This window comes from Coffea arabica, chromosome 10c (genome assembly GCF_036785885.1).
Source record: "Coffea arabica cultivar ET-39 chromosome 10c, Coffea Arabica ET-39 HiFi, whole genome shotgun sequence".
In the NCBI taxonomy this organism is placed as follows: Eukaryota; Viridiplantae; Streptophyta; class Magnoliopsida; order Gentianales; family Rubiaceae; genus Coffea; species Coffea arabica.
This window is the reverse complement of record NC_092329.1, coordinates 15324290-15346515: the sequence shown is the minus strand read 5'-3', so window position 1 is coordinate 15346515 and position 22226 is coordinate 15324290. Positions and strand designations below refer to the sequence as shown.

Sequence of the window (22226 nt, the reverse complement as noted above, 5' to 3'; positions counted from 1 at the left end):
TGTAGTAGATTTTGCTTACTAGAACCAGAACCTCCACGACCTTCCCCTTTGTCCTATTGGCCCCACTCCACTGGATAACAAACACAGTCCAAAAATCTTACATCCTACGGCTAATACTTCCTCCCTTAACCTTTCAGAATCCAACGACATCCGACCGTTCTAGAATTTCCGAGACCCCGTCTTCTATCTCCTACCTCACTCTCGTCTCACCTCTCCCTTACCTACTAAATAAACCCTTTTCCTCTCTTGGTGTATACTTTATCAAGAGCCAATCTGTTCCCTCGATATTGCTCAAATTATTTACCAATAAAGTTTATCTTTTGGCTCAAAAATCAGCCTGAAAGTTGATAAAAATGGCGTCTTCATCAGCAGCAGCAGCAACCCAATTTCAGAACCCATTTTTGCATTATAAAACTCCATTTTTAGGCAATAAATTCAGCCCAAATGGCAGTAGAATTTCTTTCTGTAATTTTAAGCCAAGAAGCAGTAATAATGGCAGAAAACCTCAGTTCTACAGGCCTTTGAGGGTAGTGAATGAAAAGGTTGTTGGGATTGATTTGGGGACAACGAATTCAGCAGTGGCTGCCATGGAAGGAGGGAAGCCTACTATAGTTACTAATGCTGAAGGGCAAAGAACGACGCCTTCTGTGGTTGCCTATACCAAAAACGGGGATAGATTGGTTGGGCAGATTGCAAAAAGGCAGGCTGTGGTGAATCCTGAAAACACGTTTTTCTCTGTGAAGAGGTTTGTTGGGAGGAAGATGTCTGAGGTGGATGAGGAATCTAAGCAGGTTTCGTATAAAGTTGTGAGAGATGAGAATGGGAATGTTAAACTTGAGTGCCCTGCTATTGGTAAAAGGTTTGCCCCTGAAGAGATTTCTGCGCAGGTGAGTAAATTAGTTCATAAGTTTTGTCAGTTTTAGTGTTCTTTCAGATGTAATAATGTCACATGATACTAATCCTACGATGTTGAAGCCATTGAGGTTGAATTTTTTAATTATGTACTTTTTCGATTTGAGTTTTAAGGTATTTGATTCATTTTACCCGTCAATTGAGCTGAATATGCATCTGTTAACTTGAGATGGATTGGAGAGTTAACTGTTGTATTTTCTGTAGCGAATGTCAAGTAAATCAGACGACCAGTTTCTTGGTTCGCCTTGTTACTTCTTGTCTATATGCAGGGTATGCATGTTGACATGTCTAATTACAAGTTTTCTTCCACTTTTGTCTAAGATTAAAAGAGTACAGGTATATTGCATGCAGCTTTTGGAGTTTATTGTCGAAGGTGAAGGACTTTATTATCTTAAGTTTAAAAGAATGCAGCTTGATTGCAACTTTTAGAGTTTATTTTGATGATTTAATTGTCTAGGAAATTTAAGAAAGTGTAATTTTGGTACGCCATTTATCTTCTATGTGGTAGTGGTATTTGGAACACATGGACTTTTTGCTTCCAATCATTTTTTCACTTTTGCCTTTAGTACAAGCACTGTTAGATTGACTTGGTATTGTGAATGGGGAGAGAGGAAGAATAGGCAAGAATCCGTCTGATGTATGTCAAAATTCAAATTCAAGATAGGATGTCTTTTAAGATGAGAATAAACAATAACAAAAGGTTTCCTCCATTCTCGCTGTCTCATATTTGGTTATGTTGCCCTGTTATTTTTTAACTAGGATATCTCATTCTTCATCAGTTGATGTTTAACCTTTTATGAGAAAGAAATGTTTTTGGTGGTTTTTTATCTGGTGTGTTTATGGTAGATGGTTAAGGCTTGCATCATTATGTGTATGACGACTTTTTCATTAATTGTACATTAACCACACTGGACGATAATCTTTAGCTAATATAATGCACTGAAATGTTTTTTTTTTCCTTTTCAGGTATTGAGGAAACTAGTTGATGATGCATCAAAGTTCTTAAATGATAAAGTAACCAAGGCAGTGATTACTGTCCCAGCATATTTTAATGACTCACAAAGAACTGCAACCAAAGATGCTGGTCGGATTGCTGGTTTGGATGTCCTCAGGATCATCAATGAGCCAACTGCTGCATCGTTGGCTTATGGATTTGAGAAGAAGAATAATGAAACCATTCTGGTCTTTGACCTTGGAGGTGGTACATTTGATGTGTCAGGTATGGATAATTGTTGATCCTCTTCCCTGTTTGTTGTGTTAGCATTATTTTGTTATTCAGGAACACATTTGGTAGTCCTTATTAGTTTCTCTAGAATCATTTCGGCAAAAATGTTATTCTTAATCATTGTTAAATTCATGCCATACAAATAAATATTTCAGATAGCTAGATTGGCATGTCCTGGTGATATTAGTGTCAGTTTTTGATGTCACTTAAAGCTTATGCTGCTGGCAGTCTTCGTCGCCATTCTGTGTTCTTCATCTCTTTGGTCGCTAAGGAAGAATTACCAAATTTAGTCTCAGCTGTATTCTTTGCATCTCCCAGTATCCTATCAATTGAAGGCAGCTTGAGCACTGGTTATGACTTGTTAATGCTGCATAGTGTGTAGAAAATGTGGTTACAAGTACTGAGTAATATCGTGCATATGAAAAAAAAAGGGGAAAAATACAATCTTGGGATGGAATCTTCAGTAATCCATGATGGGTGTTAAAAATGCTCCAAGATGTTCAACCATTCCTTCTAATATTCTTCCTGAGAAGCAACAATTTTGTGAAATGTATCTTTGGACGAGAATTTCAGATATCTGTCATGATTGATATGTTTTTCTTGTTTTGTAGCCTTGCATCGGTATCATTTTGTATAAGATTTGAGATAATTAGTATTTTCATTTAAAGAGAGATTAGATTTTAGGAACATTTTTGGTTGTGTTAACCCTAATATCATCTTTTTGGACTAAATCTTGGACTTTTGTTTGCAGTTCTTGAGGTGGGAGATGGAGTGTTTGAAGTCCTTTCAACCTCAGGTGATACACATTTAGGTGGTGATGACTTTGACAAGGTATACAACAACCTAATTATTCTTTTAATGAGTTTCTTATTGGAGATTCTCATTATTGACAAGTATATCTGTGGTTTTGCACAGCGAGTCGTAGATTGGCTTGCTGAGGACTTTAAGAGGAATGAAGGAATAGATCTTCTGAAAGATAAACAAGCTCTTCAACGTCTAACAGAGACAGCTGAGAAGGCAAAAATAGAATTGTCTTCTTTGACCCAAACTAATATTAGGTAATTATAAATAACATTTATTGTTTACTTGCTTGTATGTCCTCTGTCCAGTTTGACTTAGTGGCTTTTTTGGCAGTCTGCCTTTTATTACTGCTACTGCAGATGGTCCAAAACATATTGAAACGACAGTTACAAGGGCCAAATTTGAAGAATTATGCTCAGATTTACTAGACCGGTAGGTATTTATTCAAATTGGTAGATTCAGTAGTATCATTTGTCGTACTCGTGTGGATAGTTAAATGTTCAGGTTTTTAATTGAATTGATTCGACTGCTATCTTATTGATCTTGAAAATTTTGGTATTCCCCTGATGATTGCGAATACCTTCATAGGCTAAAGACACCTGTTCAGACTTCCTTAAGGGATGCGAAGCTTTCCTTCAATGATATCGATGAAGTAATTCTTGTTGGTGGGTCAACAAGAATACCTGCTGTCCAGGACCTTGTCAGAAAGCTGACTAGCAAGGAGCCTAATGTTACTGTGAACCCTGATGAAGTTGTTGCTCTTGGAGCTGCAGTACAGGTTTGTTTTTCATTTGAATTGCCATACTTTGTTTTCCCTTTGTATCTGGTACTTATTTTTGCCGTGCACATGAATTCTTGCTGAGCCATGCATTTAATTTTCTGAATGGTTTTAGGCTGGGGTCTTAGCTGGAGATGTTAGTGACATTGTTCTGCTGGATGTGACTCCATTGTCTCTTGGCCTTGAAACCTTGGGTGGTGTAATGACTAAAATCATCCCCAGGAATACAACCTTACCAACTTCCAAGTCAGAGGTCTTCTCTACAGCAGCAGATGGACAGACAAGCGTCGAAATTAATGTGTTGCAAGGTGAAAGAGAGTTTGTGAAAGACAATAAATCTCTTGGAAGCTTTCGTTTAGATGGTATCCCACCAGCTCCTCGTGGTGTTCCCCAAATCGAGGTCAAATTTGATATTGATGCCAATGGTATCTTATCTGTTACTGCTGTTGACAAGGGTACTGGAAAGAAGCAAGACATAACAATTACTGGTGCCAGCACTTTACCCAAAGATGAGGTACGTATCTTATATCCTATGTCAGACGTCATGGTTGTTTTGGTGTTGAAAAGTGATATCTTGTCTGGATTCTGAGCCTTGAAGAGTTCATTGTTCTGCAATGGTTCCAAAATCACTGATTTGTTTCTGGTGCCTTGTAAACATTAGGTGGATAAGATGGTTCAGGAGGCTGAAAAGTTTGCAAAGGAGGACAAGGAGAAGAGGGAAGCAATTGACACCAAGAACCAAGCAGACTCCATCATCTACCAAACTGAAAAGCAGCTGAAGGAATTAGGAGAAAAAGTCCCTGCTGCCGTCAAAGAGAAGGTGGAGGCTAAATTGACAGAGCTAAAGGATGCAGTATCTGGTGGCTCGACCCAAGCCATTAAGGATGCCATGGCTGCACTAAACCAGGAAGTGATGCAACTCGGACAATCTTTGTACGGCCAGCCGGGCACTCCAGGAGATGGACCCACACCTGGTGCTGATGCTGGAGCATCTGGTTCAACAGGTAAATCATCTGGTGGAGATGATGGTGATGTTATTGATGCAGACTTCAGCGAGAGCAAATGAAGAAAAAGTAGGAAATGGCTGATGTTTTGTGAACTAAGTGTGAATTTTTGATAGTAGGGTTATGTATATCAGGTAAACTGCTCAGCTGGTTTTGATTGGTGATACTGGTTAAACTGTTCCAGATACTATAGCCATCCAGAATTTTTTATGTTTCCTGGATTTGAGGCCATATCCACTTAGTAAGAGGGGGGATTGTAGTTGTATATAGTACATTGAGCTTGATTACGGTGCATGGTTCTTCAACCAGTTTTTCTTCTCAATTGCGCCATTGTTTCGTCACAAAATTGGAATCAGAGTCTTCGAGAGGATTTTGGACACGAGTCTTGCGTGTGAAAAGGATTGTTTCTGGATAAATCGTCAAGCTTTATATTTATCCCTTCACTGTGATACCGGTGCATAGAACCCGATGCGAGTGTTAGGTTTATCATGTGGTTTTCACGGAAATCGAATGTTCTTTTCTTTTGGCGAAGCGGAAATCTCTCTTGCTGTTTGCATTTGCTTCCTAAGTTGAAGAGATTGGTCTCCACTGCCGATTACTTCTGGTTGATATTAATAATAGCATGTGTAATACAGGCATGAAGCCTGGAGGCTCTAAACCGTGAAAGCATTTTTTTGGCATTTTCCAAATTACAATTATTAACGCCGAGAACCGTAAAGTTGGAAACAAGGCATCAAATTTCCTCGATCTTTAACCCCCAATAATCATGAAGTTGGGAAAAGGGAATGGATCATGGCAAGAACTCATGATTGCCAGAAAAGTAATCTTGGAACCTCTTCTTACATGCTTCCAAATCTCGAATGAAGTACTGAAACATCATCACTCAACTTCTGTGGCTCTGTTGAGTTGCTAAAGATTTGCAAAGACTAGCTAATTTTATGTTATACAGATGGTGATTTTGCAGGAATATGTCATCAATTGCTGGAAGTAACATGTAAAGATGAATTCTTAATCGCAGAAAATCTGGTTTTGCGGGAAGATAAAATCCTAGGAACTGCTACAGCCTACAGAGGCCAGAAACTAAAATTTTTGTTGTCAACCAGTTTTCGCCAAAATCAATAAGCAATGCTCTGATAGAATTCATCAGAACATCTGAATATGTATACCGGTCCAGCGAAACTGCTTGCAGAAGATGAAAGTAACAGGATTTGCTGCAGGTGCCAGAAAGTGGAGGATTTTTTTTATCAAATCATGTGTATCTTGCTTTTCTTTCCCAAAATGAGAGTAAATTCTCACTGCTTGAATCCCTTTACCCCTCCCCTAATCAAAAGAATACCACCGAAAGCAATCAAAGTTCAACAATAAAGAACACAAAATAGTCTTTTTTAACATTAGATTTCTCTGGAAGAACTCAACTAAAATCCAAATATTCCTTGTGGCAAGTTTTGGAGAACAAGCATGCTTTCAGGTGTTTGAAATCTCAAGTACATAAACTAGAATCGAAATATTCGTTTACAGGCTCTGAAAAACTTGCCTCTTTTCTTGATGGATCTTGTCTTCACGGCAGTCAGAGTTACATTTTCATCATCTTCATCATGTTCTGTTGGATCCCATTGGTGGTGAATTCTAGAGTAGCCTTCGGTGACCGAGGATGATCTCCTCATAGAAAGTACCCTCCTCACTGCATTTGGGAGTGATGCAGTTTCTTTCTCACACATGAAATAGTTCTGAGAAGAAGCTGAGGAGACCGAACATTTTCGGCTCAAAATGACTCCAAATACCTCTCCAGCAGAGTCCCCATGATGATCTTCCTGAGTTGGGTCATGGATATCAACGTTGGTAAGTTCTGGTATGTTCTTGTTCTGGTCTATTCTGGATTCTTGAGGTTCAGGCTTGTGACCATAAATAGATTTTGGTGCTTTGAGTGGTAAAGAAAGATCAGAAAAATCTATGGATTTTGATCTTCCTGTGCTGTCTTCTTTCATTCTTGAGTATCTACTCATTTTCCTTTCTTCTGCTTACAACTCTCAAGTAGGGTGCTGTAGCCAATAGTGATAGAGACTCAATTTTTCTATGAAAGAAGCTTAAGAGGACTTAGAAGGCGAAACTAAAACTTAAGTTGGACAAGAAAAGAAGAGAAGAGAAACTCTCTTTACAATTAGTATTTTACATTTGGTAGTAAAGAGTATTTGAGTTTTGCTTCCATTTTATTCCACTTTTGGTAGGAAAATATGGGGACTTTTTTTTTTTTTTTTTTTTAAAAAAGATCTTTTCCTTTCTCTCACTTAAAAACTTCCAAACAAGCTATTATTATATCTTTTTCCCCTAATCCTTTCTTTGACATTATATGTTTTCTTTCCATCCAAACAGACTATGCCTAAAGGTAGAGTCAAAGGGAAAAGGACTAAACATGTGTTATGCAACAGCTAATTTCAACTATGCCTAAATTGACTCTTGATTCTTACTTGATCACCAAATAAGACAGATAATCTTATAAGCGTTTACTAGAAAAAGGCAAAAAGAAGAAAGAAGAAAGAAGAAAGGATGACCAGTACTAAATGCTTGAGCTGGATCTAAGGCACAGGAAACACACTTCCCACTGAATTTGAGGTCCAATGAAAAGAGGGGTTATCAAAGTCAGGTAAATGCCAGAAATGGTGGTTGGAATTACTTTGAAAATGTGGAAAATCATACCTCATATCGTCAAAGATTTCAGCATCAAGACATAGTTAAATATGGGTTGATGGAGAAATCTTCTTGACTCCATCCATGACAACTGTCGTGTGAAATGGCACTGCGATACACACCATGGCTTTGTTTTTTTCCTCCAACTTGCCTTTGGTAAGCCTGTTGAAACATTTTTCCTTTCATGTTTGTGCATGTCTGCCTGTTTAACGTGTTTGTCCGGCAATTGGCCATGTGAACTGTCTGCTTCCATGAAGTGACAAAACATTATATTGCCACTTCCATCCAAGTTCCAATACCAGGTTCTTCTGTCATTTTCCATAATGGCCGGTGGTGTCAAGCGTTGTTTTTGCCTAACAACCTTCTTAATTCCTGCTTTCTTACGACAGCATTCACCATGCAGTTTCTAGATTAAAAATTGGATTAAAATAGTCAAGGCGTATAAGACTCGGGAATTTTGGTATGTGAAACTAATCTATTGATTGATAATTAGGTATCACTAGATCCCCCTTAAATACGTAATAGTGTGTGTCATGAAAATTTTTGTAAACCATTAGTATTCTGTCCTGGTATCATCAACGGAAAGGAGTTTAGGAGGCCAGTCTTGAAGGTTAGTACCATTTTATCATCAAACAGAACTTAATAGAAGTATTCAAAGAAGGTGACAAGAATATCTCCCAAGGCACAAGTCTTTTGGGTTTAGTTTGTTAAGAACAAAAATTCACAAGCATGATGACACTAAAAATGTAGAAGAAAATAGAATTGATTACATTTGGATTTAGAATGCGTTTGATAAAATAGAAATTTGAAAACTGAAATTTGAAATCTAAAGTTTAAATCCGTTAAACTATTGAATTATTAAGTACTAAATCTGACACATTTGACTGTATATCACATTAAGGCCCTGTTTTATAATCCAATTCAGCACATAAACTTAATGAATTCAAATTTTAATATATTCAGATGCATTTAATAACTAAAAATTGAATATCTGAATTAATTTTTTTTCGTCAAAAGAATATCTGAATTAATTAAGTGGCACTAAATTTCACTTATCACTAAATGTGATATACACTTAAATGTATTTCAATTTTCAAAATTTCATTTTATCAAACGCACCCTAAGTGATAAGTGAATAACTTACCACTTATTTTTTAAAGCAAGTTTTGTCTAAGAAATTCAATGTCATTTAATTGATTCAGATACTCAATTTTTTTTATTATCAAATGTGTTTGAATATGTTAAGAATTGAATTCATTAAATTTTAATGCTGCATTGGATTATCAAACATGTCCTTAGCCTCTTTATGTAAATGAGAATCCAATGCCTATGGAAATAATTTACAAGAAATATTTTAGCCCGTGAATATGACTTGACGTATGTTGTCAAATATGAACAGACAACAGTGGGGATATATTATTCTTTGTAGTTTGTTTTTTCATAAGACTGCCAATTTGGCCTTTGAAATAGTGGCTATGTGTTCAAGAACTTCAAAATTGTGTCTACCCGAATTCAATTTTAACCTTTTGGCTAGATGTGAATTTCAGTTGGGAATAAGGCGGGGAAAAAAAAAAAGAGAGAGAGAATTCAAAATCTAGCCTGCCCGGCAGAAAAGATTTTACACCAGAACAAGTCCTCATGAAGTTTTACACAAATGCAACTAAAGCATCGCCCCTTAGTTTTCAAAATTGCATTACTCTTCTCTCACCTTTCATATCTATTTTATCTCCTGAAATGGAAACTAATGTTGGTAGAAGATATATCACTAGTTTGAAGACCATTTCATAGAGAATAGAAACCATCACAATTATGTTGGGGGTGATTATAATAAAAGACGACAATCTTTCCAGTAACAGTAAATTTTCAATAAATGTTAATGGACTGCAAATTTGCACACAGTAGATCTGCCACTGTAACATGAGTGAGTCAAGGGATATCGCTACAATACTAACGCATCACAAGTTCAGGAATATCTTGCAACCAAATTTCCTTGGCATGCTTTGCTGAATCATGCGCAACTCCATTTCTAGTTCTTATGTATTACAGCATACAGCCAAATGGTTGCTGGCAGAACAATATGTGTAAATCAGGTAAAGAATCCTGAGTTAAATCAGTTGACAATCTCAATCCCTGTCAAAGGTTTTCCAGCATGGACTTGTAGGGCAACATCTCCAACAACCTGAAAAAATTGAATAAGAGAATTCAAATATTACCATCCAAGAGGTATGAATGACTTTGAACCAGAAAAGTAGCAAAATGTTTCTGGCACAGGGGCACCAATTACTTGGGACATTTCTACCTGCATGAAAAAGTATTTTTAAATGTGTCTAATCTGATTTTAGAATTTGGTATCTTGTTTAAAGCCATTTAAGCTTTCAGGAGCATTTCAACTTGATGCAACTTTATGTCAAGGACCTCCGACCTCTGCTACTATTACTCTCTACCTAAGTTACTCGGACTTGGCTACAGGTTCCCACTGACATGGCTACTCTAGTGCAGAGTGAAGGGTCGGACATGGTACGGCAGGACAAAGTGAAGGGTCTTAAGTAACATAGCTCTCTACAATGAAAGCATAAATAACATGAATTCATCTATCTAAAGCTTCAACAGGTTCATTGTGCTGATTCTTCAGTGCAACTCCATAAGGCATGTCAATAGTCATTTGTAGTTGTACATGGTGGGTAGACTGTAACTCGAGTCATGTTGAGGCCATCACGACTGGAACTTCTAGAAAATGAGTTTCAGTGCACAATGGTGCACATCATGAATGAAATTCCAGTGGCTTTCTTATGAATTCCCTAGAGAAAAAGATGATCCAGCAAACAAGAAGACAATCAAAAGTATCTGCATCAATATAGAATTTTGTTCACAACAAAATGGAAAAGCAAGGTTCTATTTTAGTTTTAAATAGTCAAATAATTGAAAATCATCACAACGTGCTTAACATGACATATACTTGTCAATGAGTTTGAAGGGATTTGACAAACAATCTAACTGGACGAGCAAGATGGTTTCTAGACCAACTAAAGAACAAATGGATTAGTAACCTTCAAGTCAATCAGATGCTTGAATGATGAAATATGGAACTGTCATCATGAACGATATTTGGATGGATAGCACCAGAGCCTAAATTGCCAACAGGACAAGCTAATCTAAACAAATTCACAATGTAAGACCTCTAGTAATTAAGAGTCCCATGGAGACCTAAGCACTCCTAGTGGAGAGTCCCATGGGGACCTAAGCACTCCTAGTGGAGCACTTACTGGACCTCACCACCAGAGCAAGTACCAACAGCAAAAGTAATCGTGTTATATCAAGGTTTTATTATCTATCTATTATCACATGGAATTGTAGTGAAGCATGTATTTGTTGCAAATTTGCATTTCGGCCAATGTAATCCAAATCTTGGTATTTGGTGTCAATGTATTTCCAGCAAGGTCTAAAAATTTGATCACTTTTCCTACACAGACTATATTTCCATCACAATTTGCTTTCATTTAGGATAACAATGTTAAGATCACTAGGATTTGCATCTACAATTCTCAGCAATGCAATACAACCTCCAAGAAAGTGCCAGTCCATTGACACTCTTTCCAGTCCACCACACTACCACAACCCACCATTTAAAGCTTAGAATACCCCATCCTATAAGCTTGTCAACTCTCCAACGTTTTCATCAACACCACATGCACTAGGACTACCTGAATCTTACAGTCCTCATTCGCTACTAATTGGAACTTGATTAAATCCAGTTAGGCAAATATATACGATCATGTGATTGTCTGTGTATGAGCTCCAGTAAAAACAAATATATGAATGTTTGAACAACTAATGTAACTTGAGGGCTTAAGTAAATTAGGACAGTATTCCAGCTATGACGTAGAGAATTTAAGTATGTCCATACCTTGGCCATGTATCTGTAAGAATATTCTGTAACCCCAGCAACATGAGGTGTAATAATGACATTAGGGAAGTTTAAGATAGCATCATCAGGATCAAATGGTTCAGTCCAAGCAACATCAATTCCTAATCCTCCCAAGTGGCCTGATTCAAGATGATGAAGAACAGCATTATAGTCCAAGAGGCCTCCTCTAGCTATATTAACCAACAAGGCACCCTGAAACCCATAGTAATGCAAATACAGTCCAACATATTATTTGAAAAGTTGCTTTAATCATGAATGCTTTTCTTATCAATGCAACATCAAAATGCTAGTAAAAATGCACAAAGACATTATTGAAGATATGATGGGAAAATAAACACAAAATATTATATGATTCAACCATAAATAAGAAGAAATTAGTGATAAAGAAATAAATAATTGAAACTTAATGGTGCTGTTGAAGGTACGCTTAAGTTTGTCTCTTCCCTCTCTACAAGAGACATGCATCCAAGCACACAAGCACAAGCATGCAAACAAAATGCGGTCACTTCCAGTATCAGCCATATAGCTTTGCTACATAATCAACCTCTGTTAAATTTTTTGGGGTTAATTACATTTTTCCCCTTGAACTTGGGCGCTTGTAACACTTTGCCCCCTTAAACTTCTAATATATACACTCTACCCCTCGTGGTTAACTTTTTGACAGGGTTAAGATAAAGTTATATTTTTCATCACCAAAATACCCTTGGCTAATTCTCAAACACACACAATAACTGTAACATAATAAGCACCTATTTCTTTAGTAGTTGCTAAATGCATTTAAACACAATTACACTATGCATTTTGACCTTTTAGTTCGAAAATGAATTAGATAATCTATAAAAAGAAGTCTAAACAACTCAATGTGTTTATCTCAATGCCAAAAGCAATACTTATTTTAAATGAAATAAAATTAATTGCTGCATTTGGAATGAACATTATTTGATAATATTTTTTCATTGTAGCACTTTTTAATGTGTTTTTCATCAGATAAATATGACTAAAAAATAAAAATGTATTGAAAAATGTATTTAGAGAATCTCCATTTTTTCTAGAAAAAATGTAGCTGTTTTTGGAGGTGTTTTTCAAAAATTTTACTGTAGCCGTGTATATGAAAAACTTTTACTGTAGATGTTTTTTGGATTGTTTTTAGAGGTATTTTTAAAATATATTTTTGAGTATTTTTATAATTTACAATTTTTTTGGGATATTTTTTTTAAAATTTTACACGTCCCACCACTATCCCCTCCCTTTTCCTCCCCCTCTCTCCTTTCTCTTCCTCTCCTCCTCCCCTCTATTTCCTCCCCCTTCTCCTCCTCCTCCTCCTCCTCCTCCCTCTTTCCTCTCCCTTCTCCCCCCTCCCCTCCTTCCCAACAACCCCAAACCCCTCTCCTGCTCGCGGGTGGTGGCTGCAACTTTAGCCACCACTCTAACCACAACCATCTTGGTCGTGATCAGATTTGATCGTGACTAGGAAGGTTGCGGTCAGTTGAGGGGAAGGAAATTGGGAGGCGGGGAAAGGGAAAGAAAAAAGGAGGAAGGAGAAGGAGAGAGAGGAAGAGGAAAAAAGGAGGAGGAGGAGGAGGGGAGAGGGAGGAAAGATGGGCGGAGAGAGAGAGGAGAGAGAAGAAAGGGTTGCGGGCGTGGGGGTGGTGGAGGTAAGGTGGTGGCCGTGGTGGTGGAGAGTGATGGATAGTTGTGTATTTTTTTATATATTTGGAGTTGTTTTTGATATATTGTATGAATATGGTATTTTTGGAGTTATTTTTGTTTGCATATTACTGTAGCATTATAGATGAAAAAATTGTTTTTCAAAAAAGTCTGTATCCAAACAGAGCCGTAGATTTCAAACAAAATACAAAGCAAGGTGTGAATACAGTTTAAAATACCAAACAACATCTTATTGACTCATGAAAATCTTGTAAAATTGCAAGGTAAATGAAAATTATCAAAACCAATCCATTTACAATTTAAAGGAAGAAAGATAAGTGATGCAAAACTTGTGTAGAAGTTTTAAGAATTTTAAAATTCTTTTTTTTTCCACAATACAATTTTTCAATTCTTTGGTATTATACCATCTTTTATTTTTAAATTTTTTAAATCATGTGACTTTGTGTTTTTTCTAATAAGATGTTTCATAATCTAATTAAAAGGATAAGCATCATTCTAGAACCATTATGTATGGGCATTAATGTCATTTTGTCAAAATTTTAGATGGAAAATTTATCATTAATGTTTGACTAGTCAATGAAGGAGACAAAGTGTATATATTTAAAGTTCAGCGGGGCAAAGTGTTATAAGGAGTCAACTTCAGGAGGAAAACTGTAATTTGGGGTGGGGGGTGAACCTCTACACTCTGTTGTTAACCCCTCCCACTTAAAAACTATTAAGTGAATCTTCAAAGCCTAATCATGTTGGTGTCATAAAAGAAAGGTTATATAGGTCATTTTGGCATGAAAACTAGCTCCAAGCATCCACTTTAAACGGAAGGCTGACACACAAATTTGTAAAAACATGAGGCTTATGATGCACGGGGCTCTCAGATGGTTGGACAGCTATTTACAAGTTTCACTCGTAGGAAGAGAATTTGTCCTTTACCCAATTTAAAACCTGATAAAGATCCATTTCGATTTTTTCTTTCAGCTGAAATTTAGAAGGTCATAATTAGTTAAATGTATGATGTTATATCATGTTTTAAACCAGACAAGTTTCCTGTGCGTATCAAATTATATACTGTAGACAACAATCGTTTTGACCAATATCATGGCAAATCACTTTCCTCAAAATTGTAGAATACTTTTTACATGTTTGCGAAGTTAGGGATCAAAATATTTCTAATGATGAATCCTCGTCAGTTACCTAGATCATCACTGGAAAATCTAAAAGTTATTGAAGTGGATTCTGAAACCAAAAATGATTGGTGTTCATAAACTACCAGACAACTAATTATCTGATAAAAAATCACTACTGCACATGGATATTAACAACTACCGCTAAAAAAGCAGCCAACTGAAGAATATTGGGAAATGCCACATTAGATTTTATTCAAAATGCACATTTCCTGAATTTATTCTTCGATTAATGATTTTACACTTCATAATTGCAGTCCAGCCATCTTAGCAGCAGTAAGGACATTGACCTAGATACAATACATGCCAGGTTCGAACTTCCTACCCAGAAAAAATTGGGAAAAAACAGGTGTCTTTGTAACTAGGACTCATCACAATGGTTTAACATGACAACTATATATTGACTCATTTAAAAATTCACAATTTTAATATATTTCCATGAAAAAGTTTAGATGGAAATTCAAAGTGAAAGTACATATGTGAAAGGCTTTTATAACCTTCATTTCATAGACTTAATTAAAACCCAAGTATAGTGATATGCATGCATCAAGAATAGTCGTGTTGAGGGAACCAACCTTTTTCATTGAAGAGATGAAACCCTCATTCACAATGCCAGCCTGGAAGTAAAATTGGGAAATTAAAAGATGAAAATTCATAGTTTGACAAGTAAGACAATGTAGCAACACCATGATGGGATAACTTTGAATCAGTTGTGAATTTTGAGCTAACAAATGGAAGTGCATAACATAAATCCTGTTTATTCTGTTGGTAAGTTATTGCCCATCTCTTAGATTATGTTATAACCAATATATAACTAAAATTTCGTCAGAAGCAAGTATATGGGAAACATCAATGCAACACAGAGAGGCCTAACCGTTTCTGCATTCATTACTAAGCAACAGACCACTATGTCAGCTTTACTCGCAAAATCAATGATATGTTCATGAGTTCCCTTCTCATCAACTAGATCATCTTCAGTGCCATTTTCAGTGCAGAATGCTGTAAATATATGATAAGACATTGAAAACAACATTCACAAAAAGATGTCAGCAAGCAAGTTTTCATACACAGGCTTCATACCTTCAGTTTTGCATGACTTGTCTAAGTATGACGCCCAACTGCGCTTGGTAGCAATTATTTTCACACCAAATGGACGCAAACGCTGTGCTAACTTAATCCCAATATTTCCAAATCCCATAATGAATACCTACAGGAATTATGCACCACAAGTTCACAAACAGCAGCAATAGCAAAATGATGAAACACTAAAAAGTCTCCAACTAAGATCTTAACCACAGTTTACCAAGATGCAAGTCCAATTTTAATGGCAATTTGCATTATGACTATGTAGACATATTCACTCTGTAAATGCAATGAAGTAGATAGACATTAGCCGAGATTGGGCTTACCTATCATGCAAATCATAAATGGTAACGAGCTTGACATTGTTCATTAACTATAATTCAAACTAGTAGCTAGCAACAAGAATGTCAAGTTTGGTTAAAATAAATTATGCCCTCTGCTTGAAAATTGCTTGACATTTTGGAAATTATAGACACCAAAATTAGGAGATTAACCATCCCCAAAAATTCCATTTTCAGTGAGCATTTTACCCATAAATACTATTGACATAAAAAAACAAATAGATTTATAAAATACGTGTTATTCTTGCAAACTTCACTTGTCACGATGTTTGTCCTTCATACTTCCCTACCATTTCATGCAGCAGTTGCTTGGCAACAAATATGACCATAAAGGTCAGCTGATTTAAAGTCCTAAGCAATCTTAACACCCTTCCCCTTTATAGCATTGCATGTTGCCATTACTCCGAGGTTGTTAGCATCATGCTCAGTTCTTCTCCTGGACATACTCATGCATCTCCAGATCCTTCCTCCCTTTCCCTAAGGTTAACTTTGAAGATCTTAAACTGCAAATTGTCGTATATTTTCGCAAAAATCTCTAAAAAATTTACACTATTCAGCATCCACAATAACATGTCAAAGTATTTAGCATCCAATTTGTTAAGTGGGAGTTCCTTGCTAACACAACATACTTAAACTTAGTTTTCAGTTTCTGTCAACTTGAGTAATTGACTAATTGAACCTTGAATACAACTACCAAACGAAGATAGGCTGGACCAAACAAACATTCCCTATATTAACCTCCTTTAAACCGTCGATTCAGTTCTTGTACCCAATTTCTCCCTGCTAAGATGATTAACTCAGCTAATAAGAATCACATCTCAAGTTGGAAGCAAAGTAGGCAGTTTCAGCAAAGATTACCACTCTGAGACCTAAAAGCACCCATTCACATGAGCTAGCAACTTTCAGTTCATTTGCACTTGTACATAAGTGATAAGTCCATACTAGATGAAATTAATTAACCAGAGAGGTATCTATCCTACCATATACAGTACCATAGCAAATAGGAAGATGCAAAAACTAACTCCTTTTTTGTTTCATTCTAACTGTTCACATTTCATTATTAGTTTATTGAAAAGATTCTTCCTTTTCCCTGAATGGAATTTCCTTTCATGATGTCCCATAAGACAAAAATCATAGGAGATATGTTTAGTAGTAGATTAGTAGCTTGTCATGCCATGTTTTCCCTTTTTCCCCGCTATGGGTCCCAATGCACCTCAGAATTTGGTGCCACTGTTAATATGGAGTTCAATTTCAAAGTAGGGTGTAATGTCAAGCAAGATAAAATTACCATAAGGAAAGATGGCACAAAAAGAAAGGGAGTATTCATTCCGAAGGAACTCAGAAACTCACTGTTTTCCCCAGAAGGGTGTCACCAACTGGCACTCCAAGTTTTCTCTGCTTCACTGCAATTTGCATTTCATTCTGAAATAATAGCATCATGCTTAAGCACAAACTTTACCTATTTCTGGACCCACCAAGTAAGTGGCTACATGTACACCTTAGACTATATGTTGATACTCGTACTCTTAATTAGGTGACATACAACAAACCCCCCTCTCACTCTCTGCTTCCAACAAAACACTGACTACACGTTAAAATTGTGGAGATATTATGGATGCGGATGAAAAAGGATAAATACGCAATTGTAGTGATGCCCTTCCCCCTACACCTAACCCCATCTCACTCCATGACAAGGAAGACAAAGTGAAAATAGACTTCCAAAAAAAAAGGTAACTTTAAGCATACAGACCACCTTGATCACATTACAAGTACATGTACGTAACCAACGTAGAAAAAGAGTACAAAGACAGAACTGCAGATGTAGAAGAGCTGTGAACAGAGAATACTTGGAAGCCTAAATGATTTCAAATAAGTCAATCAGTTTGACAATAGATCCTTCATATGCTAAAGTAAAAAGTCATCACAGGCTTTAATTAGTTGTGCCTCTTTAAGGAGAAATAGGTCATAGGCAAGGCTCAAGACTCCCAAATACCAGTCACAAAAAGTTATAAGTTATGCATCATAATGGTGTTTCATCATCAAGGTACATGTTTAAATAAGATGAAAACCCCATCTATGGAGCCAGGTCAGGCATATAAACTTCTTCCAGACAGGTCAAAAGCATAAGCAGAAGTAACAATAAATAGAACAGAAGCGAGCAATTCATGAGGTTTTTAAGGGTACATCATGATTGTACGTCAGATCATCCTACTCCCCCCAGTGAAAATGATTCATCTCCAAAGTAGATTTGCAACTCCTATATCAAAAGTCCAATGCAAGTAATCATCATTTTCAATCACCTAACAGAAATTCTGTAGACATTAGCAAAATAGAAATACTTGCTTAATGTCTACTCTATGTTGCTAGGTAAATCATACAGAACAGAAGGGCTGAAACAACCAACTTGTTTACGAAGAAGACCCAATATCAGATATATGGCCATTTCAGCACATGATACTGCATTTCCTGTTGCACCACTTGGAATTCTGGCAATCTTTATCCCATGCTTTGATGCAGCACCAATGTCAACACCTTTATGTAACCAAAAAAAACCACTAAATTAGACAGAGCATCAGGGGAAGATTGACATAGACAAGAAAGTTCACGAGCTTCATGTAAGTGTAAAAGAACACCTTCCAAGCCAACCCCATACTGCATAATGAGCTTCATCCTCTTTGCATGAGAAATCAGCTCTGAGTTCAGTCGCATACTTTTTACCACACAAAGATGATAGTTTCCAATTACATCAGGCACACTGTCAAATGGAACATCATCAACCTGCAATAAAAAGGATAAAAAAGCTTAACAAAGCATTTATATGGATGTAAGTCTACAACTGTCACTCAACTATCCAAAAACATGTCAGAGAAGCATCAACAGACCAGAAAGAGAAGAGAAAACTTAATTGCACAACTATTAATCAAAACTTGGAAAGCCAATTGGTATTTCTTCAATTTTGAAAAGACAAAGCAAAAGTGAAAGCATTACGATGAACTTGAATTTAGACAATCGCACAGTAAAAAGTGAGGAGAAAAAAAATAGTGAATCAGGCTAAAAGGGTAAAAACTGTACAAGTGTAGTTGCTAAAAACTGTATGACGGAATAATAGAAAAGTACAAACTCTCCCTACAGGCATATACATATCTTGAATCTCAATATACTTATTAGTTCTTAATTGCAGTTCTGACATGTCCCCAATTATGTCATAATTTTCATCCTCTTAATCCTATCTCTCTGCCACTTTCAGCACTTAGTTGAAATCCTTTTCCATACCAGTTACCAGCTAACTCTCCTCACAGTACCTATACCATATCATTTACAGTTTTTCTTCCATAATTATGTTCCAAATGCTCTTGAATCATTTTTCCTTGCTTATTTGGATGCAGCTTGAACATGTTAGAACTAGCAGAGCTTTATGCACTGTACCACATTTCACTATAATATTTTAAGCTACAAAGCTGACCACTTTTCAAGAAAAGGTGCAATTTGGCTTTTGCAAGTGGGCATAGGTGAGTACCTTATTTGCCCAAAGTACATAATTTTTCTAGTACGATAGGCATGTAACACATGGGGACTAACTGCATTTAATCAAACTTCCCATTTTAAACATGTCGAGCTTAGAGATTAGTATAAGTAACAATATTAGATTATTTGCATAACTCTTAGATCTTCTCCATATCTCATAAAACCAGGTTCATATTTTTGGCAAAACTTTGTTCAGATGATTATACTTGACAATTTGTACAACTCATGCAGTAGAAATTTGTACATTGTTTCCAAATACAAATAGATTTATGTTACTTGGTGCTGCAATTATGAGAAGTGACTAGCTTTAGGACATACAATCATATACATAATTATGGAAGTTACGAAGTTAATTACCTTTACAAATGGATAGTCCTGCAGATATTCTCTTGTATAATCATGAGATGCTGGAAAGTGAGGCCCACAAAAAAGAACGCGTGTAACTTGATCACTTCCATTGTCCATTTTTTGGCCTTCCCCACTATGCCTGCCTTCATAAGCTTAAATGTCAAACAGCATACCATTTGTACCTTCAAAGCACAACTTTATCCTAACATGTTCTTTTGTTGTTCAATTCTAATAGACAGAAAAATACATTATACATTTGCATATATCCAGATAAACTGCAGCATGATTAGAATGTAATATTTTTAATTCATCACCTACTGTCAAATTGCAATCATACTGTTTCTTGTCATTATTTTTGGAACCTGTAAACCTCCTCCTGTGTTACATCTCAAAACTCTTTCATTCGATTCTAACTCACTGCATTACCTTCTGATTTTAACTAATTAGAGAAAGAATGCATTCGCTATGCAGAGAAAGCAACACAATGCTTATTTTACTGCTGCTCAACAGTTCTCTATCAAGAAAAGATACCAAAGATGTGATCTAAAAGTCAGGAAAATAAGAATACCTAAGCTGGTATAAGCTAGCAATGCAACAAAACCATTCCCAAGATTTTCTGTTTGGGTAGGCTACCCTTTTTCTTTTAGTGTAGAGACTAATTTGGATCATTATACAATGTTCAACAATTCATCTACGGCAACAGAAAATAAAAATACAGAGCATAAGACAATGGCAAATGCCTCCATGAAATCTCAAATGCATCTGCCATTACCTGTTGGCACTTATTCCACGTTTAATTGCACACATGTGCTGTTTAACTTTGGAAAGGGAGAGCCTAAAATGGGAAAGTAGAATAAAAATCATAACTTTAATGCAGTAAGTCACAGTCTTAATCTTCCTAATTGTTCTGGCATGGACACTAGCCAAATATAAGTGAAAATGAAGATAAAAAATTATAACCATGTATCGTCTAGCCCGTGATAAACAACATATTCAATCATAAAATGGCTTTGAAGGCAAGGAAACATAGTGGTGCGATACTACCACCATAACAAAAGAAATCAACAGAAACAACACCCAAATGGAGGATCCTTCAAAGTAGTCAAAAATTTGATGAATCTCTAGTGTTAAATGTTCTAGATGGCAAGTTGCCAACCATCAATCACAAGAACTTCAAATGATGCCACCGCTGCATATTTTGCAGATTCCAACTAGTTGCATTTCACTCTTAGCAAGTCATAAGAATACGTTCTCAAGATCCCAATATTACTGTTATAATGAAAAGGGTCAATAAAGTTACACTTTCTGATGCCAACATTTCCACCCCAACACCCATGTTTCAATATTTTATGAATTCCCAAAAACTAGGAAATATTTTCTCAAATAACACCCAGAATTGTAATCTCTAATCAAGGGAGAAGTGACAATTAGAGACAACAATCATAACATGACCGAGGGAGTTTGATTACCTGGGAAATTGGGATTCTTGTTTGATTACCTGGGATTCTCGAGATGAAAAAGTGGCGATGGAGTGTGTGATGACTGCTGGGACTTTGACTCCACCTACCGCTGCTCCTACCAACTAAACCTACCGCTTCTAATGATTTAACAACCGTTACTAACAAAAGAGAAGTGGAGCTTCCGGCTCGATGCATGACCGAGGGAGGAGATGGGAATTTGGCAGTGTGTCAACTTCTCACCCTGGAAAAACATAGAACAAGATCATTGACCAAAACGGCATAATTTTTTTTTTTTTTTGAGTTTGTTTCAAATTTTACTATAATTTACTTTAGAATTTTTGTAAGAACCGTTTTTTTGAGTTTGTTTAAAATTTTACTGTATTTTGCTGTTGAATTTTTATAAAATTTTTTAAAATTTTACTATAATTTACTGTGAAACTTTTATAAAAACTTTTGTATGCGAAGTCTTAGGGCAATAAGTGTTATTGCTTATAGCACTTAGTTAGTTTAATTATTCTAATTTCTTTTTTTTTGTCAAATAATTATTCTAATTTCTAACTCTTAATTTAAAACTTTAGTGAGACAAGTTTATTCCTATTACATCTTAGCTAAATTTTTCGTTTTCTAAAATTTTGGAAAATGAGAATATGAAATATTAGACATTATTGTTATGGAAGGATTTGTGATTTTGCTTCTTGTTGAATGTAGCGCATATTTGTTGTCATTGAATTTACATTCAATGTTTTGGTACACACACATAGCATGAGAGCATTCTTACTACATTAGAATGTCATAAAAGGATTTGCCTTTAGGGTTAAAATTGTGTTATTTTGTCTGAGTTTTTTCTCTTAACTAAGAACTAATATATCTCTTTGCAGACTTAAGTTTGGCAATTAAGTCGAAGCACATTCCCGTTTGACAAGTGAGTTGTTTGTCTAAAACTTTATTGTAGTTTACTGTTGAAGTTTTTTAAAAAATTTTTGAAGTGTGTATAATTTTGAATATTTTGAAGTGTATAGTTTAAAAACGTTGAAAAGTTTTTTAAGATTACTGTAGTTAAAATTTTTAAAAAACTTAGAGCAGACAAACTTGGTAAAAAATTCAAGTGCCAATGAAGTGTTTGTCTATTTGTGGTGTTGTGGATAGCTTCATTAAAATTTGGGTAAAGTGTACCATAAATCACCAAACTTTTTTAAAATCTCATCGAATTCACTGTACTTCTTTTCATGTCAATGAAGCCACAGAACTCATGAAATATTTCATTTTGATCATTGAAACACTTCATTTTTATCA

General features: G+C 36.0%; 2 protein-coding genes across 7 annotated transcripts; one reads left to right on the top strand and one right to left on the bottom strand.

Annotated features, from left to right (window-relative positions):
• The first annotated feature begins 201 nt into the window (after positions 1–201).
• On the top strand, positions 202–5042 carry LOC113713547 (stromal 70 kDa heat shock-related protein, chloroplastic-like). The gene is made up of 8 exons (XM_027237302.2): positions 202–887; positions 1879–2131; positions 2889–2968; positions 3053–3195; positions 3272–3370; positions 3527–3716; positions 3832–4230; positions 4378–5042. Exons 1-8 carry the CDS (start codon positions 354–356, stop codon positions 4780–4782), a joined length of 2103 nt encoding a protein of 700 aa, XP_027093103.1. The 5' UTR covers positions 202–353; the 3' UTR covers positions 4783–5042.
• A 4206-nt stretch (positions 5043–9248) lies between these two features.
• On the bottom strand, positions 9249–21192 carry LOC113714627 (uncharacterized). 6 transcript variants are annotated; one of them, XM_072069286.1, is made up of 11 exons: positions 20972–21052; positions 20246–20308; positions 19483–19616; positions 18234–18378; positions 18005–18132; positions 16951–17022; positions 15257–15383; positions 15051–15175; positions 14752–14793; positions 11310–11522; positions 9249–9584 (listed from the first exon to the last, which is right to left on the bottom strand). In XM_072069286.1, the coding sequence occupies exons 3-11, from the start codon at positions 19588–19590 to the stop codon at positions 9516–9518; spliced, it is 1029 nt and encodes a 342-aa protein (XP_071925387.1). In that variant the 5' UTR covers positions 19591–19616; positions 20246–20308; positions 20972–21052; the 3' UTR covers positions 9249–9515. The 6 variants fall into 6 exon arrangements, with proteins under 6 accessions (XP_071925387.1, XP_027094370.1, XP_027094373.1 ...); XM_027238569.2 differs by lacking the exon at positions 20246–20308 and having other exon boundaries at positions 20972–21191; XM_027238572.2 differs by lacking the exon at positions 20246–20308 and having other exon boundaries at positions 20943–21114.
• Positions 21193–22226: the final 1034 nt, after the last annotated feature.